The sequence below is a fragment of the Phacochoerus africanus genome, chromosome 8 (assembly GCF_016906955.1).
Source record: "Phacochoerus africanus isolate WHEZ1 chromosome 8, ROS_Pafr_v1, whole genome shotgun sequence".
Lineage (NCBI taxonomy): Eukaryota > Metazoa > Chordata > Mammalia > Artiodactyla > Suidae > Phacochoerus > Phacochoerus africanus.
In genome coordinates, this window is record NC_062551.1 from 74,617,995 (window position 1) to 74,632,554 (window position 14,560).

Genomic DNA, 14,560 nt, shown 5'->3' on the forward strand with positions numbered 1-14,560 from the left:
CTGACCACAAAGTCCATGTTTTCCCTACTGCCTCCCTCTCCCTAGAATGTTCTCTGTTCCTCTCATGGCTGGCTCCCCGCCCCCGCCAAGAGACCTGCCCTACCCCCACCCACACTCTTTATTCTGTCTTAGCCCCTTGCTCCTTCCTTTATAGCACAGGTTGGTAATTATTATATTAATTTTTGCTATGCGTCACTCTCCCACATGGGGTCAAGGTCTGAGCTGATTCCGGTCCTTACCTGAGCTGAGCACACAGTAGGCGCCTGATTCCTCTGCAGGCAGTAGGTCTGTGTTCCCCAGCAGCCTGGACAGCAACCAAAGTCCCCACTGCCCTGGACCTTGGCACCCCCCCCCACCCCAGGCCTCTCTCCTGCCCTTTCCCCATCACCCAGGGTCTCAACTGCCATGACACTGTTAGAAGATAGCGCCCCCTTGCCCAGTGGCTGGGAGAACGGCTGCTCAAGGCTGGCAGGACAGGAGGAGGGAGCAGGGCCTCTGAGCTGGCAGACAAAGGGTGTGGGTTCTCATTGAGTGCACTTCCTGGGTTTCCATTGCAGGAAGCCTGGCACCTGCAGAGGTGACACTGACACCGTGTTGGCGTGGGAGTCCCTTGTCCAGGCCGTTCCTCTCCACCTGGGACCAGTGGCAGAGGTGGGACAAGCCACCCAGATGTACTGAACTGCTGGTAAGTGATGGCAGCTGGACCCCACATACCCCCTGGACCTTCGGCCTTCCCAGCCGGTCTTAGCACAAAGCAGGTGTGGGGAGGCCTGGGTCCTAGCTGGAGTCAGCGTGACCTTGGACAAGGCCCCACATCAACCCTTCGGTACCTCATTGTTCCACCTAGGTGGCTCAGGGGAAGTCAAGGAGGTGAGAGAGGGCAGCTCCATTTTTATTTGTTTTATGAAATAAGCTTCTGAGTCATAACGCACTTGAAAAGGGGGTTCTATGGCCAAAAGTGTCTGAAAACTCCTGGATCACACCTTCTTCCTTAAAGTCCTTCCCATCTCTGGTGTTCAGTTCCCCAGGGGGAGGTATAGGGAGTCTTGCTCCAAGCGATGTTGCCACAGCAGTGGGAGGCTCCTTGACAAGCCGGGGCATGAGGCTGGCCAGGGGCTCCTGCAGTCCAGAGGGCGAGCCTCCCTCTGCCCAATGAGCAAGTCACTTCTCTTTGAATTGTGAAGGGTGGCAGTCACACCAGCCCCAGGGACCCAGAGGGCCGTGTGTGTGCTCGGGGCACCTGCTGGTCCAGGTTTGAATCCAGCTCGGCCACTTGCCTCTTATGTGGCCATGAGCTTCTCTGGGCCTTGGTTCCTCACCTGTGAAGAAAGAATAATTAGCCCTCTCCCGCGGGGCTCTCCTGGGGATTTTTTTTTTTTTTTTTCGTTTTTAACTCAATGAATTTTATTACATTCATAGTCGTATGACGATCATCATAACCCAATTTTACAGCATTTCCATCCCAAATCTCCTAGGTTTTTGTTTTGTTTTTGTTTATTTTTGTTTTGTTTTTTTGTTTGTTTGTTTGTTTTGCTATGCCCATGACATGCAGAAATTCCTCGGGCCAGGGATCGAACCGTAACCAGGGCCACAGCAGACACAATGCCAGATCCTTAACCCCCTAAGCCACCCGGGAACTCCTCTCCTGGGAATTAAATGGAAAGGTCTATAGGCCAAGCACTGGCAGTTGGGAAGCCCCTATGAACAGCAGCTACTGTTATCGCTGTTGTTACTGTAGAGTGGCTCTGAAGGATGACAGGGGGGACGAGAGAGGTGAAAAAATGTGAGTGAGGAATAGAGGGAAGCAGGAAGAGGAGAGCATGGGACATGACGTCCAGCCCCCGCCCCAAACTCACAACCCCCACGGTGTGAGCCCCACAAGAGCAGCCCCAGAGCCATCCTGGTCAGCATGACTGTAGCTTTGGGCCCACAGAGGAGAGCCAGACCCTGCTTGGCCTCCCCCCAGATGGCGCCGGGTCCAGTGCTCCTCTGGCCTCAGCCGCTGTGGCTTTAATCAAAAGAACAATCTGTTTGCCTCTGAATCAGACCCAGATTCCTTTTCCCAGCAATGTTCCCTGGGTCTCTAGGGACCGGGGCGGCCCATCCAGGCTCCATCTCCTGCCCCAGAGCCCAGGCTTGGCTTCTCCCTTTCCATCTCAGTTCCACATTTGGGGGTTGGCAGTACAGGAGGCAGAAGGCAGGAGAGGGTCAGAGACAGGGCCCAGGGTGCCAAACCAGGGGACCTGATTGCCAGCGGGGGGCCTGCCTACCAGGCCTCCTGGAGGAGCCTGTGCCCCCAGACCCCTAAGACCACCTGCAGAGGGCTTAAGAGTCCAGACAGGTCATTACACCCATTTTAGAGGCGAAGAAACTGAGGCTCAGGAAAGTGGAGTGACTGCCTAGGGTCACGTGATTAATGAATGGCCTTGGAATCCAGATCCACCTGACTCTTAAGACCCTGGGAGATCCCAGGCCAAACTAGTGGAGCCACCAAACAAGGTGACTGAGGGGAGGGGCCGGGGAAGGACCACTCTGGGTGCACAAAGGACACGGGGGTGGGGGGGCAGTGGAGGAGGCCTCCCACCCTCCAGCCCTGGACCAAGGGGAGGCGAGGAATGGTCCTGGGAACAAAGGCTGCGGGGAGGGGGCGGCGCGGGGCGCGGCCGGGCAGGTGGGGGGGGGCAGGTAGGGGCCATTTCCGCCCGGCGGGAGTCCCGGGCCCCCTCCCCCCAGCTTCACCTTTTATGGTAAAGCGGCTGGGGCGGCGGGGCGGAGGGAGCCGAGGGGGCGGGGAGGGCGGAGGGGGCGGGAGGCAATGCGCGGCTCCGGGATCTGCTCGATCCAGTGACCGAGCGGAGCCGCTGGTGGCGCGGGCAGCCCAGGTAAGCGGGCGGGGGTACGGTGGGGGTCCTGTCCTTTCGTCCCCGCCCCGGCTACTCACAGTGACAGACGGGCAGCCCTCGGCCGGCGACCACCCTGGCCCCCAACACGGACCCCAGCCCCCGCGCTCCTAGAGGGGGCCCGTGGGACACGCGGGCGGGGGTGCTGCCCTTCTGTCTCGGTCCCTCGGTCTCTGTCCCCCGAGTGGGAGGAGGGCAGGTTCGGGGGGGAGGGCTGTGTCCCTGGCCAGGAGCAGGACGCGGAGAGAAGGGATGGGCAGGGCGGAAGCTCCCGCACAAAGAGGACAGCGTCCCGCACATGGATCGAATTAAAGTCTCAGCGGCGCCCTGCAGTGACCCGGCCAGCGGTCCCGCCTGGCTGCTTGCGGGAGGGCGTCGGGTTCTGGAGCTCCAGGGAGCTCACGGCCCCTTTACCCAGCCAAAGTCGGGCGAGGGGAAGGAGGCGCCACAGGGCGGCCCCTCTCTGGGCCTCAGATCCTTTCTGGGGCTGGGAAGGGGTGAGACTGGGTGATCCCCAAGGTGTGTGCCTGGGCATCCTGGCCGGGGTCCTCTCCAGCCCAGATCTGAGGACCCCAGGAAGAGGCTGGGCAGCGCCCAGACTCCTGCTGTTCATAAGGATGGAAGCTAAATCCCGGTCCCCGCAGCCCACCCAACCCCCCGCGGCGCCCCGCAGGGGCTCTTCCCTATCAGAGGCTGAATAACCAGCTGGCTTTCTCTTGGCACCTACCCCGTGCTAAGATCTGAGCACCCCCTCTCCTTTTATCCTCTCAGCCGCCCTTCTGGAAAGACCTCAGTATTCTCTCTTTAGGAAAAAACTGAGGCCCAGAGAGGTTCAGTGACCTGCCCAGGGTCGCCCAGCAGGAAAGAGGTGGGTCCCCTGGTGAATTTAGCTCTGTGTGCCTCCTCCGCTTCCATGGGATAGGAGAAAGGGAGAGAGACCTCCTGTCCCAGCTGCAAGGTCCTCTGTGAGGGGGGTGGATCTCACTCTCACCTCCAGCGAAGTTTAATTCCCAACCAAGTGTAGATTGTTCTCTCCGAGAATTAAAGAACACAGTTTAGAAGTGGTTCCAGAGGGTTTTGGAGAGGGTTAGAAGGAATAGGACAGGGGACAGTTGGGGGGGGGGGCGGCACTACCCCAACCCCTGGAGGCCCTCACACTAAGCCAGCCCCCGCCCCCTGTCCCGGGCTGCCGCCTAAAGCCAGGCTGGGTGGGAGGCTGAATTTCAGCCTCCTTCCTTCCTCTTGACAGGAAATGACTTTCCTTCCCTTTGTTTCCACTTTCTCTGCTTTCCAGACTGGATCTCAGATTCGCCCTCTGGGGGAGGAAGGGTGGGGGCCGAGGGTCCCCGGGCCTGGGCTGACTGGGAGGCTGCCCCACGGGGAGCTTTCACACACATCCCGCTCTAGGGTGACCCAGGGGGCACTGGGACCCGAAGGAGGCCGAGGCTCCCTTTGCTGCCCGAGTCTGACTGACAGGGCTTTGAAAATCCCCGGCTTGGCCCCTTCCCCTGGGGCCTGAAGTCCCTGCTGGAACCGCTGGGGAGAGATGGGGGGAGGGTGCTGCCCAGCTGCGAACATCTGGCCTCAGGGCTAGGACGTCTGCCTGGGACATTTTCTGAGAAACCAGCAGATCCAATTTCCAGGAGGGATGGGCTGGGGTGGAGAGGGGTTCAGGACTGGTTGGGAGGGAGTCAGGGAGGGCGAGCCCAGCGGTCTCTGGGGGTGAGCCCAGAATGTGCTGACCTGACGATAACCGGTCTGGATTGGGACCTCCTGGGAGTAAGAACAGGCCTGGGAATTTTGCCCCCCAACCTGCCCTGAGCCATCCAGGGGAGAAAAAGTGTGTTCTCTCAGGCCCAAGGATATGCCCTGAATTACCAGGATGAATAGGGCTCTATTAGAATTCCAAGTCTGGGAGTTCCCATTGTGGCTCAGCAGGTTAAGAACCCCACTAGTATCCATGAGGATGAGAGTTCGATTCCTGCCCGTGCTCAGTGGGTTAAGGTACTGGTGTTACCACAAGCTGTGGTGTAGGTCGAGATGCAGCTTGGATCTGGCATTGCTGTGGTTGTGGTGTAAGCCCGCAGCTGCAGCTTTGATTCGCCCCTTAGCCTGGGAACTTCCATATGTCGCGGGTGCTGCCCTAAAAAAACTTTAAAAGTCCCCCCCCCCCAAAAAAAAAGAATTCCAAGTCTGCTATTGATGGCCTTGAAAAGCCACTTAACCTCTTGCTTGGGGCCTCACGTGGCCTGTCTATAAAATGGGGGCATAAAATGGCCTGTCTCTAAAGTGGGGGCATAACAAACTGTTGAGAATTAGGTGACTTTTGAGGTTGGGAAAATCCTTGCCACAGTTCCTGGCACAGAGCAAGCCCTTTATCAGTGAGTGCCCTTGTTTCTCGCACTTTGAAAATTGTTTGCAAAATAGATTCTTAAACTTGTAACAAAGTATGAAATCAAAGACATGACAGCAGAAGCACGTGTACTTCCAAACATCACTTACAAAACAAGAAACAGGAGTTCCTGTCGTTGTGGTGCAGTGGTTAACGAATCCGACTAGGAACCAGGAGGTTGCAGGTTCGATCCCTGGCCTTGCTCAGTGGGTTAAGGATCTGGCGTTGCTGTGAGCTGTGTGTAGGTCGAAGACGAGGCTCGGATCCAGTGTTGCTGTGGCTCTGGCATAGGCCAATTGGACCCCTAGCCTGGGAACCTCCATATGCTGTGGGAGTGGCCCTAGAAAAGGCAAAAAATAAAAAAAAAAAAAACAAGAAACAAGAGTATTTTATAATAAATTTCAAAGCTTTATTCATATATTGGTTTCTTTCTCTCTCTCTTCCTCCCTTCCTCCCTCCCTCCTTTCTCTTTCTTTCTTTCTTTCTTTTTTTTCTCTCTTTCTTTCAGCTGAAGCCACAGCATGTGGGTTTCTGGGCCAGGGATTGAATCCTAGCCACAGCTGCTAGGGACCCTTAATCCACTGTGCCACAGAGGGAGCTCCCTTATACTGGTTTCTTATTCAGAACATATATTTTATTATCAGAACGAGCTACATGTCTTTATCAAACATAATCCAATTGAAGAGGAATTTAGGAGCGTATGTTGTTGTTGTTATTATTATTCTCCATCAGTCTCAGGGAGAGCCCACGATGGTGGTGGAGGGAGACTCTTGAGTGACCACTCAGACCTCGAGTCTACATTAAGAGCCCTAAGGCCCTCACCCTCCACCTACCCAGCCCCTCTTCTCCAGCCTCACTCTTTGGGTCCCTATTTACTCTCCTCCCCATGGACCTAAGGGCTTGGCTCTGGGGCCGCGTCAGGGTGGCTTGGATGGAGAGTAAGACAGAAAAAGGGCAAGGAGTTCCCATTGTGGCTCAGTGGTAACGAATCTGACTAGTATCCATGAGGACATGGGTTCAATCCCTGGCCCTGCTCAGTGGCCTGCCGTGAGTTGTGGTATGGTTGCAGATGTGGCCTCTATCCTGCGTTGCTGTGGCTGTGGCTGTGGCTGTGGCTGGCAACATTTGACCCCTAGCCTGGGAACTTCCACATGTCACAGGTGCAGCCCTAAAAAGCCAAAAAAACCTGACTGGTATCCATGAAGATGGGGTTTGATCCCTGGCCTCAATCAGTGGGTTAAGGATCTGGTGTTGCTGCAAACTGCAGTGTAGGTTGCAGATGCATCCAGTGTTGCTGTGGCTGTGGTGTAGGTTGGCAGCTGCAGCTCCAATTCAACCCCTAGCCTGGGAACTTCTGTATACCACAGGTAAAGCCATAAAAAGAATTTTAAAAAAATGATTGAGACTAGAGGAATTTGTACTTTACCTTGAGGGTAATAGGGAGCCATGGAAGGCTTTTGAGTAGAGGAGAAATAGATTTATGCTTCAGAAAGATCACTGTTTCTGCGGAGGCAGGATGGGAGATCATTGAGGCACCTTCACCCCTGTGCCTGAACCAGGGCCGTAATTTCAGAGAAGGGATGGCACAGTGAGAGATTTTTGCCATAGAATCAAGATTTAATTGGATGTGGAGGCTGATGGTGGAGAAAAAGATGCTGGTTTGTGAGCTGGGCTGGGAGGGGGCAGCAGGGCCGAGGGGCCACGAGCTTGGGCTCTGGGTTCAGATCCCAGGTCTGCTGCTGCATGACCCCAAACAAGTGACTTCCACCTCTGTCTGGGTTTCCTCATCTGTAAGATGGGGTAGAAGTAGTGCCTCTCCCCCTGCAGCGCTGGGAGGATTTAAGGGGCAGAAAGTGCTATGGCAGTGCTGGCCCCAAACAGGTCTTGTAAACGGTGGCTCTGGTTGTTCCGTCCGTCCCCTCTGCCTCGTGGAGTCCCGCCCTGACGTCCTGACAGTTCACACTGCTTTCCCCCAACAGCGGAGCTGGCCTGAACCCCAGGGGCTTGGGCTGTCCTAGGAAAATCCGGATCCCAGGTGAGTTAACTTGGGGCGCGGCCCTTTGCTGGGACCGTCAGCGGGCGCTAAGTGTGGGGACCTGGAGGAGCCGCCCCTCCCTGAGGCTCCTTAGAGGAGGGAAATTAATCATTAGTGAGCTGAGCAGGGCAGGGCTGCCCTCTGCTCCCCTGGGTGTGCAGGTTGGGGGAGGGGCATTCAGAACTGCAGGGTCTCACCCTGTGGTACCTAGTGGGCACCTGCCCAACCTCGCACGACATTTGGAGCCCCTTCTGTGGCTGGGTTGCCGCCCCCCTCCCCCCACCTGTGCCCTGAGCCCTGCCCACGCCTGAGCCCCACTCTGTCCCCAGCCCCACCAGGAGCCAAGGCAATGGCCTCAAAGCCTGAGAAGAGGGTCGCCTCTTCTGTCTTTATCACCCTGGCACCCCCACGTCGAGATGAGGCTGTGGTTGAGGAGGTGAAGCGGGCAGCTTGTGAAGCCCGGCCCGGCTGTCCCCGGGAATCTCCTGCCCCCGTGAAAGCACCTGGGGCTGGCTCGGCAGGAAGGCTCCGTTCCTGGGCACCCCCTGGCAGAGCTTCAGCCCCGGTGCCCGCCGTTCCACCTCAGCTCTCCAATGGAGGTAAGAGGGTGAGGGCCCTGGGAGGGAGACTGAGGCGGGGAGAAAAGGGCAGGCTCTGAGATCATCCACTGAACACCTGCTACGTCCCAGGCAGACTCTGGAACCCCCCTGCCTGGGTTCGAATCCTGGCTTTGCCACTTCTTGGCTGTGTGACATTGGCAGGCCACTTAACCTCTCTGTTCCTCAGTTTCCTAATCTGTAAAATAGAGATAACGATAGTATCCACCTCAAAGGGTCGTGTGAACATTAGATGAGTTAATACATATATAAAGTGTTGAGCTGGGCGCCTGCCGTATAGAAAGTGCTAAACGCCTACTGTTATTTTTCGGGGCCAGACACTAGGGACTTGAGAGGTTTTCAGCCTGCATGAAATTTACATCCTAGCAGGGGAAACAGAAATAATAAAAACATAAAATACAGTGTCAGGAAGACACGAATACTATACAGGAATAAAACACAGATCAGGATGGCTTCCCCAAGGAGGTAACATCTCAGCTAAGACCTGAATGACCGGGAATTCCCGTCATGGCGCAGTGGAAACAAATCCAATTAGTATCCGTGAGGTTGCGGGTTCGATCCCTGGCCTTGCTCAGTGGGTTAAGGATCCGGCATTGCTGTGAGCTGTGGCATAGGTCACAGAAGCAGCTCAGATCATGCATTGCTATGGCTGTGGCGTAGGCCAGCAGCTGTAGCTCCGATTTGACCCCTAGCATGGAAACTTCCACATGCCTCAGGTGCAGCCCAAAAAAGAAAAAAGAAAAGATAAAAAAATACCCAAATGCTGGAATGGAGCTAGAAGGGCGTGGGCACAGTAAGTGCAAAGGCCCTGAGGCAGGAATGAAATTGGCTAGCTAAAGGACCTGAAAGGTGCTTTTGTTCTCTCTTGGTCTTTGCCTTTCCCTTGCTTTGTCATCTTAGCTGAGATCTTTACTCCTGCAGGGCCTCAGTTTCCTGGAAGATGGAAATTTGGTCCTGTATATCATATGAAGTCTCAGCTGTTGGGTTGGGTGGAAACAAGAAAGGATGACAGCCAAGGGGCCTGCTGCAGTGGGATGGCTCCCCGCCTAGAACAAGGAGACATTGAGACAGTATTGGGGGGGGCAGCCCAGGACAGCAGGTGAACCCCCTGGAGTCCTCAGGTGCCTAGTTAGTTGTCTTGCTGTCCTAGAGCGAGGCTAGGGCAGCCTGGTGCATCCATTACCATGGAAACAACCTGGATACCAAAAGGAGATGCCAGTTTCAGGAAGCCAGAAATGGAAAAAGGGACCACATATAGACATGTGAGAGTACATGGGTATTCATGTAACATGCTTTTTCATTAGGATGCAACCTGCTAAAGTGATCTTTTCGTCCTAACCACATGTACGGAGAACAGCCTTCTCCAGCTGTTTCTCCATATAGGAGAACCAGGACCACAATAACCAAAATTCATACACCAGCGAGTTCCCTGGTGGCTCAGCAGGTTAAGGATGCAGCATTGCCACTATTGTGGCCCCAGTGGCGGATATAGTATGGGTTCAATTCCTGGCCCTGAAACTTCCCCCATCACAGGGGCATCCAGAAATAGATAAATAAATACAAATAAAGTAAAAATTCACACATCAGGACATGTGATCCAATGAGAAACAAAATGATGTCCCTTCTGGGTAGGAGAGGGAGCCTAGGAAATATAGTTCAGATGCCAAAATGCCAAACTTTCCAGGTCATTTTCATGGGTAATTAGGATTATAGACAGAAGATCCTGGGAGTGTGGTAGCAACACCAAACGAGTTCCCTGGTGGGTCAGTGGGTTAAGGACCTAGTGTTGTCACTGCTGTGGTGCAGGTTTGATCCCTAGCCAGGGAACTTCCAAGTGCTGTGGGCGGGGTGTGGGGAGCACTGATACCAAACCAGACTTTTCTCGGGAAGCGGTGACCTAACAGTGGCGGGTGAGCCGTTTAAGCTGGCCAATTTGGCAAACACGCAGAGCACAGGGAATCTTGGGGTTCAGTCTTGCTGGAATGAGATAATTTCTAGGTAAGCAGCGGTCATGAGTCTAGTCTGACCACAGAACACAAAGGCAGGCCCTGGGGCCCTGCTCTCTGCTTAAAGTGAGCTCTATGAAGGCTGTCATCTGACGCCTCGTGGAGTGCTGTCCCCTCGGGAATCCACCAGCATTTCTGTAGCCCTTTCATCCAGGCAGAAGTCCCCACCCTTCCCTCAGTCCTCCCCTCTCCCCGCTAGACACAGCCACACCACCTCTCTCTTCTTTCAGGCATCAGTTTTTTTCTTGGCTTCCCTCTCTCTCTCACTACTTTTTTTTTTTTTCTCTTTTTGCCATTTCTTGGGCCACTCTTGCGGCATAGGGAGGTTCCCAGGCTAGGGGTCTAATCGGAGCTGTAGCTGCTGGCCTACACCACAGCCACAGCAACGCTGGATCTGAGCTGTGTTTGCGACCTACACCATGGCTCACAGCAACGCCAGATCCTTAACCCAATGAGCAAGGCCAGGGAACGAACCCGCAACCTCATCGTTGCTAGTCGATTCGTTAACCACTGCGCCACAACGGGAACTCCTCACTCACTATTTTTTTTGAAATGTTTTTTATTTTTTTGGCCATGCCCATGCTGTGGGGAAGTTCCCAGGCCAGGGATGGAACCTGTGCCACAGCAGTACCCCAGCCAGAGCAGTGACAACGCTGAATTCCTAATTGTTAGGCCACCTGGGAACTCCTTGGCTTCTCTTTAAAAGGCCGCTGCCCCGAATGCTGGCCACTTGAACCCCATCATCCTCCTTCTACTGGGCCCTCCCTGCTCGCCTGCCCTGTGTGTCTCTCTCTCACTTGAATTCCTGACTTGGCTGCTACCTGCCCATCCTTCACAGCCAGATGTCTAGAACCTCAGGCAGCTCCTGGGAGAGGCCTCAGTGCTCCTGCTGTCTGTCCATGACCTGGTTCCTGACTCAATCAGCATACGTAAAGCAGATTCTCACACTTTTGCAGCATCAGCAGCCCCCGGGGGCTTGTTCTAACACAGCAGGCTTGGCCCCACCCTGAGTGGCCCTGATTCAGCATGTCTGCGACGGGGCTCCAGAATTTGCATTCTTTTTTTTTTTTTTTTTTTGTCTTTTGTCTTTTTAGGGCCACACTTCTGGCCTGTGGAGGTTCCCAGGCTAGGGGTTATAGCTATAGCTGCCAGCCTACGTCATAGGCACAACAACGCCCGATCCGAGTCGTGTCTTCGATCCACACCATGGCGATGCTGGATCCTTAACCCACTGAGCAAGGCCAGGGATCGAACCCGAGTCCTTATGAATCTTAGTCACATTAGCCACTGAGCCATGACGGGAACTCCAGAATTTGCATTCTTTACATGTTTCCAGATAATGCTAATGCTCTGGTCTAGGGACCACACTTTGAGAACTATTGTTCCGTCTAAAGCAGGTGAGTCTTGCAGAGAATAGTCATTCTCAAAGTGTGGCCTTTGAACCTGCAGCGTTCACCCGGACAAGGTAAATGCTAGTGTAAATTCAAAATGTAATTTCCTCTCCTCCCCTCCCCTCTCCTCTCCTTTCTTTTCCTTTCCTTTTCTTTTTTGGCTGCACCCACAACATACTGATGTTCCAGGACCAGGAATCAGATCTGAGCCACAGCTGCAGCAATGCCGGATCCTTAGCCCATTGCGCTGGGCTGGGAATCAAACCTGCAGAGACAACACCCCATCCTTAACCCACTGCACCACTGCGGGAACTCCTCCAAATATAATTACAAAAATGTTCGTTCCCTGAGCTTACCCCAAACTATTTGGACAAGCCCCCCGATGATTCTGGAGCAGACTCACAGGTTAGAACAAGCTCCCCATCCGTACAGCCCTTGGGTTATTTTTGTAAAACCCGTGGGAAACCTGAACCCAGAGAGGCGCCCCTGTAAACATGCAGGGAATGGGACCAGAGCCCAGGTCTTCAGGAGGCAGGGCCTCGAGACTTTTCATCTGCCTTTCCTGGGTGTCTAGGGCAGTCTGACCTCGCTGGAGCCTGGCCTGCCTTGTGCCCCATGACAGGAGGTGGGCACGGTGCCTCTGAGCCTTCCTCCTATTAATAGCGCTCACCCTGTGTGGTAGTATCCATAGCCTTGCAATCCAGCTTCTCCCATGACCCCCAGCTGCCTTTTGGGGAGCTGGGCAGCCCCTTGTGGGGGCAGCCTGGAGGTGTGGGGGTTACACAGTAGTGAGTGTTCCTGGGTAGAGGAGGAAGGGGGGCAAAGGCAGGAGCTGGGTGATCCCGCACCCCACCTCCCCCTTCCTGCTGGGAGCACCTGAGGGCCACCCCCTCAGTGCCGCTCCTTCTGTGTGTGTGTGTGTGTATGCGCGTGTGTGCGCACATGCTTTGAGGTGGTGGTTGTTTTTTTTGGCCATGCATGTGGCATGTACAAGTTCCCAGGCCAGGGATCAAACCCAAGCCCAAACCTATGGATACTGACGATGCCGTTATCCCTAACTCACTAGGCCACCAGGGAACGCTTGTTGTGTTGTTTCATGAAACTTTTTAAATTTTATTATTATTTTTTTAATTTTCAGGGCCACTCCTGAGGTATATGAAAGTTCCCAGGCTAGGAGTCAAATCGGAGCTGCAGCTTCCAGCCTACGGTAATGCCAGATCCAAGCTGCATCTGCCACGCACACTGCAGCACACGGCATCAACGGGTCCTTAACCCACTGAGCGGGGCCAGGGGTCAAACCTGAGTCCTCATGGATACTAGTCGGGTTCATTACCACAAGGGGAACTCCTGTTTAATGAAACTTTTAAACATACACAGAAGTAGGGAAAACACGACCATGAGCCCTATATGCCCCACATCCAGTTTCAACTATGATTTGGCCACAGTTGACTCATCTATTCCTTTTTCTTTTGTGAAGTCTTTTAAAGGAAATGCCAGTAATCCAGCCACTTCAGCCCCACATTCTTCAGGATGCATCTCTAAATATGGCCATTTTCACAGCGGAAACGAATCCGGCTAGGAACCATGAGGTTGCGGGTTCAATCCCTGGCCTGCCTCAGTGGCTTAAGGATCCGTCATTGCTGTGAGCTGTGATGTAGGTCGCAGACATGGCTCGGATCCTGCGTTGCTGTGGCTGTGGTATAGGCCAGCAGCTGTGGCTCCAATTGGACCCCTAGCCTGGGAACCTCCACATGCTGTGGGTGCAGCCCTGAAAAGACAAAAAAAAAGCCATTTCCTTACATAACCCTGCTGCTAGACAGTGCGTAACAGAATCAACAGGAGTGCCTTATGATTATCTAATAGCCTGTCCATAATTAATTTTCCCTGAATTGTCATAACTGTGCCTTTTAACTATTGGATTGTAGTAAAATGGACAGTCTTGGCTTTCTTTTGTGCTATACCATTCCGTGGACAATTTCTCCTCACCTACCAAATGAGAATTAAATGAGATAACTAATCCTTTCACTCAGAATCCAAATAAGGTCCATACCAGTGCTGGCCAATAAAAATATCACGTGAGTCACAAATGCGAGCCTCGTAAGTAAAGGTTTTCTAATATGCACATTGGAAAAATGAAAAAGAGGTAAATGATATTACTTTTAATAATTACCTATTATGCAACCCAACATATAAATTTATTATCATTTCAGCATGTCTCATCAATAGTATTAATGTGATATTTTCCTTTTTTTTAGTAAAGAGTTTTCTAGCACATCTCCATAGCCACACATGGCTGGTGGCTTCTGTTCTGGACAGCTCAGATCTGTACATTATGTGCGTTGTTTTTCTCCTAAGCCTCTCAATTCCAGGGAAGTCCCCTCTCTTGGTCTCTCCTGTGCTGGTAACTTGTAGAAACAGGGTACCATTTCTGTAGAGTGTCCCATGTACTGCTTTGTCTCCCCACCTTTATTTTCTTTGGCACCCCTGTGACTTGGGGGTGGGGTGTCCTAGGCCAAGAATCAAATCCAAGCCACAGCAATGACAACGAGAGGTCCTTAACCTGCTGAGCCTCCAGGGACCTCCAGCTAATTTGTCCCTTTGCATCCCTGTGGTCTCCTCCAACTTTCCCCTCTGTTTTCCACATTTATCACAAATGGAGTTAACCCTAAAGACCTGATTATTGAGGAATTCCCGCTGTGGGTTAAGAATCTGACTGCAGAAGTTCCTGTCGTGGCACAGCAGTAACAAAGTTGACTAGTATCCATGAGGACTCGGGTTCAATCCCTGGCCTCGCTCAGTGGATCCAGTGTTGCCATGAGCTGTGGTGTAGGTTGCAGATGCGGCTCAGATCCCATGTGGCTGTGGCTGTGGTGTAGACCAAGAGCTGCAGCTCTGATTCAACCCCTAGCCTGGGAATTTCCTTCCATATGCCGCAGGTGTGGCCATAAAAGCACAAAAAGAGGGAGTTCCCGTCGTGGCACGGTGGTTAACGAATCCAACTAGGAACCATGAGGTTGCGGGGTTTGATCCCTGGCCTTGCTCAGTGGGTTAAGGATCCGGTGTTGCCGTGAGCTGTGGTGTAGGTTGCAGACGCAGCTCAGATCCCGTGTTGCTGTGGCTCTGGTGTAGGCCAATGGCTACAGCTCTGATTGAACCCCTAGCCTGGTAACCTCCATATGCTACGGGAGTGGCCCTAGAAAAGGCAAAAATACAAAAAGA

General features: G+C 53.5%; 1 protein-coding gene across 3 annotated transcripts in view; it reads left to right on the forward strand.

Moving 5' to 3' along the window:
- Positions 1–579: 579 nt before the first annotated feature.
- FBLIM1 (filamin binding LIM protein 1) overlaps positions 580–14,560 on the forward strand; it is a 31,013-nt gene continuing 17,032 nt past the window's right edge. Inside the window, exons 1-3 of one of the 3 annotated variants that reach the window (XM_047792047.1) lie at positions 580–685; positions 7,272–7,327; positions 7,657–7,926. In XM_047792047.1, the coding sequence (XP_047648003.1) occupies positions 7,677–7,926 (250 nt within the window). In that variant the 5' untranslated portion in view covers positions 580–685; positions 7,272–7,327; positions 7,657–7,676. Of the gene's footprint in view, positions 686–2,802; positions 2,883–7,173; positions 7,328–7,656; positions 7,927–14,560 lie in introns of those variants that run through there. The other 2 variants (XM_047792046.1, XM_047792048.1) reach the window with 2 other exon arrangements.